Genomic DNA, 10,458 nt, shown 5'->3' on the forward strand with positions numbered 1-10,458 from the left:
GACAGACAAAATTAGAAAAAAAATCCAGAAAATCACATTGTAGGATTTTTAATGAATTTATTTGCAAATTATGGTGGAAAATAAGTATTTGGTCAATAACAAAAGTTTCTCAATACTTTGTTATATACCCTTTGTTGGCAATGACACAGGTCAAACGTTTTCTGTAAGTCTTCACAAGGTTTTCACACACTGTTGCTGGTATTTTGGCCCATTCCTCCATGCAGATCTCCTCTAGAGCAGTGATGTTTTGGGGCTGTCGCTGGGCAACACAGACTTTCAACTCCCTCCAAAGATTTTCTATGGGGTTGAGATCTGGAGACTGGCTAGGCCACTCCAGGACCTAGAAATGCTTCTTACGAAGCCACTCCTTCGTTGCCCGGGCGGTGTGTTTGGGATCATTGTCATGCTGAAAGACCCAGCCCTTGCTGATGGAAGGAGGTTTTCACTCAAAATCTCACGATACATGGCCCCATTCATTCTTTCCTTTACACGGATCAGTCGTCCTGGTCCCTTTGCAGAAAAACAGCCCCAAAGCATGATGTTTACACCCCCATGCTTCACAGTAGGTATGGTGTTCTTTGGATGCAACTCAGCATTCTTTGTCCTCCAAACACGATGAGTTGAGTTTTTACCAAAAAGTTATATTTTGGTTTCATCTGACCATATGACATTCTCCCAATCCTCTTCTGGATCATCCAAATGCACTTTAGCAAACTTCAGACGGGCCTGGACATGTACTGGCTTAAGCAGGGGGGACACGTCTGGCACTGCAGGATTTGAGTCCCTGGCGGCGTAGTGTGTTACTGATGGTAGGCTTTGTTACTTTGGTCCCAGCTCTCTGCAGGTCATTCACTAGGTCCCCCCCGTGTGGTTCTGGGATTTTTGCTCACCATTCTTGTGATCATTTTGACCCCACGGGGTGAGATCTTGTGTGGAGCCCCAGATCGAGGGAGATTATCAGTGGTCTTGTATGTCTTCCATTTCCTAATAATTGCTCCCACAGTTGATTTCTTCAAACCAAGCTGCTTACCTATTGCAGATTCAGTCTTCCCAGCCTGGTGCAGGTCTATAATTTTGTTTCTGGTGTCCTTTGACAGCTCTTTGGTCTTGGCCATAGTGGAGTTTGGAGTGTGACTGTTTGAGGTTGTGGACATACTGATAAGTTCAAACAGGTGCCATTAATACAGGTAACAAGTGGAGGACAGAGGAGCCTCTTAAAGAAGAAGTTACAGGTCTGTGAGAGCCAGAAATCTTGCTTGTTTGTAGGTGACCAAATACTTATTTTCCACCATAATTTGCAAATAAATTCATTACAAATCCTACAATGTGATTCTCTGGAGAAAAAAAAATCTCAATTTGTCTGTCATAGTTGACGTGTACCTATGATGAAAATTACAGGCCTCTCTCATCTTTTTAAGTGGGAGAACTTGCACAATTGGTGGTTGACTAAATACTTTTTTTCCCCACTGTAGGTTTCAACACTTTATACCCATAATCATACAACACATTTGACACCGAGGCTGGACAGAGGGATTGTGGTCAAAGGCCAATACGTTTATATTGACCATGGGATCAAGGAAGTAGACTATAGTGTTTGGGTAAGAACATAGAGCTATACAGAGGGCTTATCACATTTACTATCAGACGCTCTTATCCAGAGCGACTTACAGTTAGTGAGTGCATACATATTTTATTATTTTTCATACCCCCCGTGGGAATCAAAACCACAACCCTGGCGTTGCAAACGCCATGCTCTACCAACTGAGCTACATCCCTGCCGGCCATTCCCTCCCCTACCCTGGACGACGCTGGGCCAATTGTGCGCCGCCCCATGGGTCTCCCGGTCGCGGCCGGCTACGACAGAGCCTGGATTCGAACCAGGATCTCTAGTGGCACAGCTAGCACTGCGATGCAGTGCCTTAGACCACTGCGCCACTCGGGAGCTCTTTGTATCAATGCCATTATGCCGTCTGAGAGCACCATTGATGCTGTCTCCATTTTAAAGTTGTCCATTTTCTTCTTCTTTTGTGTTTGAAAAAAGTGTATCGCTAATATTAGTGATTAAACGCCACCTGCAGTGCTGGAGTCCTTTACCAAACCTTGTACTTTATTTATTGTGGCCACCAGATGGCGGTGATATAGCGTTTACTAACCATAGCCAACCCAATTTGAAGAAGAAGACAATGCTCTGTTCATTGGCTGATCGCTCCCAACCCCATTGGAATGCACTCCCAGTTGACTACTTTAAAATGGTGAAAGTCCTCAATGGCAATGTCCATGTTAAAACGGGTTATATCCATCTACATTCCTCTGTCCATGTTAAAACGGGTTATATCCCTCTACATTCCTCTATCTCTGTGGACACAAGGCCTCAACTACGACCAGGAGGTTTGAAAATAACCTATGACCCCCAAAGAGCAGGTCAACTATGACCACCCCAGTCCCACCTCTTACTGGGAGTGGAATCTGTCTGTCAACCAATCAGAGGTGGAGGTGCTGACTTACTATAGCTTTGTTGTTTTATTGTTTTATGCTCACATCAACTAGATAGTATACATGTGCATCAGAAATTGTATTATTGTCTTTCACCCTTCCTCCTCAGGCAATAAAATTGTCATTTTTTAAAAGTACATATTGTATAGGTTGTGTTTATTTACAATACAATACATGATAAAGAAATGAAATAATCACATTCATTACATACTGAGATCATTTAAGAGAAACTAATTCATTTGGTATTAGCATCATATTAGAATGTAATGCATTGGTATTACATGCACTCATGTTGTGCGCATTCCATTTAGCTCCAGATTGAACTATGATGTGCATTTTATTTATACATTTCTGTTCGAATTGACTCGATGGTGGTTTAGACATCTGCACTTCTCTTCTTCTTGTTGTTACTGTAGAAAGAGATGGTCTGTGTTAAAATCAACAAGTGTGTGTGTGTGTGTGCTCCTGTGTGTGCTCGTGTGTGTGTGTGTGTGTGTGTTAGTGTTATATTTACCTTTGTAACTTGGAAATGACTTTTTTGATCCATCTTGCATCTGGAGTCACACAGACGGTGGCTTTGTCCTTCTTGGTAATGCTGATGAATGAAAGGGAGGGATTTATTACAGCAATTACGTGACTATGGTTATATCATATGCTGTAGAATAAAACATATAATAAAGTGTCAATATGCATGTGCAGTAATATCTAACAATACATACAAATCTAAGTAAAATAATGGAATTAAGAAATATATAAATATTAGGGACGAGCAATGTCGGAGTCCTTTTGAACGGTATGTTATATATATATATATATATATATATATATATATATATATATATATATATATATATATATATATATATATATATATACAGTGAGGGAAGAAAGTATTTGCTCCCCTGCTGATTTTGTACGTTTGCCCACTGACAAAGACATGATCAGTCCATGGATTGTCAATGATCTCAAGGCAGCTGGGACCATAGTCACCAAGAAAACAATTGGTAACACACTACGCCGTGAAGGACTGAAATCCTGCAGTGCCTGCAAGGTCTCCCTGCTCAAGAAAGCACATATATGGGCCCGTCTGAAGTTTGCCAATGAACATCTGAATGATTCAGAGGAGAACTGGGTGAAAGTGTTGTGGTCAGATGAGACCAAAATGGAGCTCTTTGGCATCAACTCAACTCGCCGTGTTTGGAGGAGGAGGAATGCTGCCTATGACCCCAAGAACACCATCCCCACCGTCAAACATGGAGGTGGAAACATTATGCTTTGGGGGTGTTTTTCTGCTAAGGGGACAGGACAACTTCACTGCATCAAAGGGATGATGGACGGGGCCATGTACCGTCAAATCTTGGGTGAGAACCTCCTTCCCTCAGCCAGGGCATTGAAATGGTTTGGGATGAGTCGGACCGCAGAGTGAAGGAAAAGCAGCCAACAAGTGCTCAGCATATGTGGGAACTCCTTCAAGTCTGTTGGAAAATCATTCCAGGTGAAGCTGGTTGAGAGAATACTAAAAGTGTGCAAAGCTGTCATCAAGGCAAAGGGTGGCTATTTGAAGGATCTCAAATATAACATATATTTTGATTTGTTTAATACTTCTTTGGTTACTACATGATTCCATATGTGTTATTTCATAGTTTTGATGTCTTCACTATTATTCTCCAATGTAGAAAATAGTAAAAATAAAGAAAAACCCTTGAATGAGTAGGTTTTCTAAAACTTTTGACTGGTACTGTATGTGTATGTATATGGTGGAGTGACCAAGAACCCGATGGTCACTCTGACGGAAAGTATTCAGACCCCTTGATTTTTTTCCACATTTTGTTACATAACAGCCTTATTCTAAAATTGATTAAATTGTTTTTTCCCCCACATCAATCTACACACAATACCCCATAATGACAAAGCAAAAACAGGTTTTTATAAATTTCAGCCACATTTACATAAGTATTCAGACCCTTTACTCAGTACTTTGTTGAAGCACCTTTGGCAGCGATTACAACCTCGAGTCTTCTTGGGTATGACTCTACAAGCTTGGCACACCTGTATTTGGGGAGTTTCTCCCATTCTTCTCTGCAGATCCTCTCAAGCTCTGTCAGGTTGGATGGGGAGCGTCGCTGCACAGCTATTTTCAGGTGTCTCCAGAGATGTTTGATCGGGTTCAAGTCCGGGCTCTGGCTGGGCCACTCAAAGACATTCAGAGACTTGTCCCGAAGCCACTCCTGCGTTGTCTTGGCTGTGTGCTTAGGGTCGTTGTCCTGTTGGAAGGTGAACCTTCACCCCAGTCTGAGGTCCTGAGTGCTCTGGAGCAGGTTTTCATCAAGGATCTCTCTGTACTTTGCTCCGTTCATCTTTGTCTCGATCCTGACTAGTCTCCCAGTCCCTGTCACTGAAAAACATCCCCACAGCATTGATGCTGCCACCACCATGCTTCACCGTAGGGATGGTGCCAGGTTTCCTCCAGTCGTGACGCTTGGCATTCAGGCCAAAGAGTTCAATCTTGGTTTCATCAGACCAGAGAATCTTGTTTCTCATGGTCTGATAGTCTTTAGGTGCCTTTTGGCAAACTCCAAGCGGGCTGTCATGAGCCTTTTACTGAGGAGTGGCTTCTGTCTGGCCACTCTAACATAAAGGCCTGATTGGTGGAGTGCTGCAGAGATGGTTGTCCTTCTGGAAGGTTCTCCCACCTCCACAGAGGAACTCTAGAGCTCTGTCAGATTGACCATCGGGTTCTTGGTCACCTCCCTGACCAAGGTCCTTCTCCCCCGATTGCTCAGTTTGGACGGGCGGCTAGCTCTAGGAAGAGTCTTGGTGGTTCCAAACATCTTCCATTTAAGAATGATGGAGGCCACTGTGTTCTTGGGGACCTTCAATGCTGCAGAAATGTTTTGGTACCCTTCCCCAGATCTGTGCCTCGACACAATGCTGTCTCTGAGTTCTACGGACAATTACTTCGACCTCCTGGCTTAGTTTTTGCTCTGACATGCATTGTCAACTGTGGGACCTTGCATAGACAGGTGTGTGCCTTTCTAAATCATGTCCAATCAATTGAATTTACCACAGGTGGACTCCAATCAAGTTGTAGAAACATCTCAAGGATGATCAATGGAAACAGGATGCACCTGAGCTCAATTTTGAGTCTCATAGCAACGAGTCTGAAGGTATTTCTGTTTTTATTTTTCATAAATTTGCTAACCTTTCTAAAAACCTGTTTTTGCTTTGTCATTATGGGGTATTGTGTGTAGATTGATGAGGACAATTTTTTACTTAATCCATTTTAGAATAAGGCTGTAACATAATAAAAAATGTGGAAAAAGTCAAGGGGTCTGAATACTTTCCGAATGCACTGTATGTATATGTATATGTGTGTGATTGAATGTATAGTCCTTATGGACAGTATGTGGATATAATATGTAGTAAATCTGTATAAAACATAGGATAGAATAGTATACTGTATATACAGCAATAGTTGAAAGGATGGCCTTGACTAGAAAAAACATTTGTTATCTGTGATTGTCTGGAGTCCCTGCCACATACTGAGTTTCGGGGAAATTGCTATAGGCTACCACTGCAAATGCCCACATTTATTACAATGTCTTAGCCTTGGTTATGCATAGGAACCTTGAACTCATCATCAGTGACTAATGATTGATTTGCATGGCAGGCAGTAAAGCAACTAAACGCACTAATTATTTTCCCCATCCACCACGACCTATCTCCCACGCTTCTTCCCCTGTGCATTCGAAAAGCACAGTTTAGCGCTTCATTCAAGCCCTCACCGACTGACTCACATGTGTGGAGACAATGACAGCCACCATGGTTTCATGTCAAGATAGAGGCATGTAACCATTTAGGGGCGGTTTCCAGGACAGAGATGAAGCCTGGATAAAAAAAAAGCATGGAGATTCCGCTAGGCCTGTGGTTACCAACAAGGTATTCCTAGTGGATCACCAAACATTACTGCAGAAAAGCCAATGAAAAAGGCTCGCGCTCCTTTTTAAAAATCCGTTGTGCTGTTGCGGATAGGTCCACTTGATTCAGCAGTCTTGCGCACCGGGTAGGCAAAGTGTTCACATTTTCAACAATTTCATTTGTCTGGAAAGACGAACTCCGCCTAACCGGCGGACGGGGATATCTGTGGTAAATCGAGTGCGCCTACTGTGCTGGACAATCCGATAGCTCAAATCACAGCTTCCACGACCCCCGCCACAACACAGATTGATACTAGCCTACGTATCATAACTTTTTAAACCATGACCAGAGAGAGACTGTCAAATAATACAGCAAAGATCTGCTGTTTTTATGAGTGAGTTCATGTCTAAGTGTTTATTCAGTTCTGTCACTGTTTTTATTCAACACTATTACATAACATAAAACGTGCTTCTCTCTAGTTCCCGTTCCGCTGCAGCAGCAATGAATGAGTAGTGTATCGATACCCTGCGTTTTTATTATTATTAGCAGCTCGTCGTGTTTATTTTAATATCAAGGAATATTTCACTTTCTCTGGACATAGGAACAACATGACTCGAGTTTCGCCACCAGGTGGAAGATTGTCCCCTCTCTCTGGTCAGGCTCACCGGAGGAAAGGAAGGAGAGAGCAGGGGCCGTCAGAGGCGGACTCTCTGCTGCTCGCTCCCTACCTCCGCTGAGACTTATGCGGTGTTCAAAACAACTGGGAACTCGGAAATCTCAGACTTCGACGTGAGTGTGTTCAAGACAACTGGAAACTAAAAATTAGTTTTGAACGGTCATCCAACTCGAAATTCCAAGTCGGAAACTGGGGCATCTTTCTAGAACTCAGCCTTTCCGACATGAAGATCACTGACGTCAGGATTTGACCTCGTTTTTTTCCCCGAGTTCCCAGTTGTCTTGAAAGCACCATGACAGATTCAGATACCATCAGTCCAGTAAAATAAAAGCCAATTATTTCAATTTATGCTCAGCTGTGCCTCGCAAGTGCTACACCAACTGATCTATTTTGTAATCAAAGCTCGAGTTTTGAAATATAATATGGTCTGAGAAGGACAATATTTGCAGGACAGGCATATACACACTTAGAAAAAAGTGGAAAGGGTTCTACATGGAACCCAAAAGGGTTCTACCTGGAACCAAAAAGGGTTCTCGTATGGGGACAGCTGAAAACCCTGTTGGGTTCTAGATAGCACCTTTTTTTCTAAGAGTGTAGCCAATATGCTGTGGTAATGTATTAGGGCTACTGTACAAACCTCATTTATTCAGAACAGTTTTTATTAGGTTAATGTTAAATTTTTTAAGTAATGTTTTTTAAAAACATTTGAGAGGTAGATTTCGGCTTGCTTTTTGACTGTGAAAGTGATCTTGACTGTTGTTAGTTGGTGTTAGTTGACTCACATGATCTCTGTTTGGCGACAGTGGGCTCCTGGAGTTAAGATCTCTATCTTGTGGTACAGCCTAGGAGAGATGAAATCAGAGGACGTCCGAATGCAGCGACACTTCGAACATGCAGCACAGCCAATCATGGGGAATGCTGCAGGGATGAAGACCATTATTATTACATACAATAACAATATAGTAATGTTCGGATTTGGGGTTAAGGCTGGAGTTAAGGTTAAGGGATAGGCTTAAAATCTTAAAATCATCACTAAAAGTTGCACTTTGAAATATGTGTATGTTACAAAGACAAAACAGATTCTAGATCAACGCTCTATTCAATCTGTATCGCTGAAGTGTTACAAATTGCATGATAGCAATGTAACGGTAATTTCCGATTGAGCCGACATGCAGTGTTTACCGTGAATGCAGTCTCCGCTAACGCCGGAGCGTTGCCTTTAAATTTCAATCACGCTGCAGCGCAGAACTTCCGCAATACGGATTGAATAGAGACCCTACTCTGAGACACTTAAAATTGCAATGGATTGATTGTGATAATTGGAATAAAAAAAGATTTAAAAAATTTGATAATGTGTTTGGTTTGTCGACAGTTTGACAGTCAAGTTTAACAGATTCATAGATATGGATATGTAGATACATATAGATAAAGACGCAATATCTCACCTTGAAGAGTCACGAACCAGCAGAGTGTCAGGGCGACCAACAGGTAGTGTGGCTTGAAAGGCATTTTGGCTCTGCGTTGGTTGGGTCTGCGTTGGCTGTGGTCGGCTGGTGTCTACTGTGGTTGACGATCAAGATCTGTGTTCTGAGACTGAATGATGTTGTCTCTGGGTTTATATTGCTGCAAATAAGGAAGTGTGTGGGGGAATCCCTCATCTTCACACAAAATTATTATCAGACTTTTGTGGTGTATGAAACAATACTTTATCTATTCACTATTTTAACTTTATCCTTAATTTATAGCCAAGTGATTAATTCTATTGAAATTAAACATTGCATATTGAGAATCTGTCTTGTTACATTGTAAAGAGGATTTTTATGATATTATAATCAAATAAAACTTCAGCAATCTACTGAGTCAAAACTTGGTAAATGCTGGGTAGAACAAGTGGAAATTCAGTGGTTAAGATTGGATAGCGTTTAAAAACTGTATTTCTCGTAAACATACAGACAGGTCCATAATTATTGGCCTTGATAAAGATGAGCAAAAAAAGACTGTATAAAATAAAGAAATAATACTGAGCTATATTTTATGTATGCTAAAAAAAAAGGGAAATTATATGATTTTATAGTGCATTCGGAGAGTATTCAGACCCCTTCACTTTTTCCACAGTTTGTTACGTTACAGCCTTCTTCTAAAATGGATGAAATAAAACAATTCCCTCATCAATCTACACACAATACCCCATAATGACAAAGCAAAAACAGGTTTTTAGTAAAAGGCACATGATAGCCCGCTTGGAGTTTGCCAAAAGGCACCTAAAGACTCTCAGAGCATGAGAAACAAGATTCTCTGGTCTGATGAAACCAAGATTGAATGCCAAGCGTCACGTCTGGAGGAAACCCAGCACCATCCCTACGGGGAAGCATGATGGTGCCAGCGTCATGCTGTGGGGATGTTTTTCAGCGGCAGGGACTGGGAGACTAGTCAGGATCAAGAGAAAGATGAATTGAGCAAAGTACAGAGAGATCCTTCATGAAAACCTGCTCCAGAGCGCTCAGGACCTCAGACTGGGGCAAAGGTTCACCTTCCAACAGGACAATGACCCTAAGCACACAGTCAATACAATGCAGGAGTGGCTTTGGGACATGTCTCTGAATGTCCTTGAGTGGCCCAGCCAGAGCCCGGACTTGAACCCGATCGAACATCGCTGGAGAGACCGGAAAATAGCTGTGCAGCGATGCTCCCCATCCAACCTGACAGAGCTTGAGAGGATCTGCAGAGAAGAATGGGATAAACTCCCCAAATACAGGTGTGCTCACCCAAGAAGACTCAATGCTGTAATCGCTGCCAAAGGTGCTTCAACAAAGTACTGAGTCAAGGGTCTGAATACTTATTTAAATGTGATATTTCCGGTTTATATTTTTAACTAATTTGAAAAAAAATCTAAAAACCTGTTTTTGCTTTGTCATTATGGGTTATTGTGTGTAGATTGATGAGGGGAAAAAACAATTTAGTCAATTTTAGAATAAGGTTGTAACGTAACAAAATGTGGAAAAGGTCAAGGGGTCTGAATACTTTCCGAATGCTCAGCAAAATAGATTTTGTTTAACAAGTAATCTTTTTTTTTCTGAAAAAGATAGAGGTTAAAATGATTGGCACCCCAGTTTTCAATACATTTCAATACCCCACCTTGCAGGGAGCCTTTTATTAAATTTTTTTGTACACAACCTTTTTCTCCCCAATTTCGTGATATCCAATTGGTAGTTATGGTCTTGTCCCATCGCTGCAACTCCCGTACGGACTCGGGAGAGGCAAAGGTCGAGAGCCATGCGTCCTCCGAAACACGACCTTGCCAAGCCGCACTGATTCTTGACACACTGCTCACTTAACCCGGAAGCCAACCGCACCAATGTGTCGGAGGAAAC

The 10,458-nt window shown here is 42.0% G+C and overlaps 1 protein-coding gene across 1 annotated transcript; it reads right to left on the reverse strand.

Annotated features, from left to right (window-relative positions):
- Positions 1–1,873: 1,873 nt before the first annotated feature.
- Positions 1,874–8,664, reverse strand: LOC121584465 (C-X-C motif chemokine 13). Its single transcript, XM_041900350.2, has 4 exons — positions 8,533–8,664; positions 7,870–8,005; positions 3,008–3,088; positions 1,874–2,903 (listed from the first exon to the last, which is right to left on the reverse strand). Exons 1-4 carry the CDS (start codon positions 8,594–8,596, stop codon positions 2,870–2,872), a joined length of 315 nt encoding a protein of 104 aa, XP_041756284.1. The 5' UTR covers positions 8,597–8,664; the 3' UTR covers positions 1,874–2,869.
- Between the last annotated feature and the right edge of the window lie 1,794 nt (positions 8,665–10,458).

The sequence above is a fragment of the Coregonus clupeaformis genome, chromosome 16 (genome assembly GCF_020615455.1).
Source record: "Coregonus clupeaformis isolate EN_2021a chromosome 16, ASM2061545v1, whole genome shotgun sequence".
NCBI classification, from domain to species: domain Eukaryota; kingdom Metazoa; phylum Chordata; class Actinopteri; order Salmoniformes; family Salmonidae; genus Coregonus; species Coregonus clupeaformis.

What these genes read in the sequence shown, in the direction of transcription:
- LOC121584465 (XM_041900350.2), bottom strand. Translation starts at nt 8,596, where the DNA reads ATGCCTTTCAAGCCACACTACCTGTTGGTCGCCCTGACACTCTGCTGG. An exon ending in CTGGTTCGTGACTCTTCAAG is followed by an intron (nt 8,006 to 8,532) that starts GTGAGATATTGC and finishes TCATCCCTGCAG; the next exon opens with CATTCCCCATGATTGGCTGT. An exon ending in GTCATTTCCAAGTTACAAAG is followed by an intron (nt 2,904 to 3,007) that starts GTAAATATAACA and finishes CTCTTTCTACAG; the next exon opens with TAACAACAAGAAGAAGAGAA.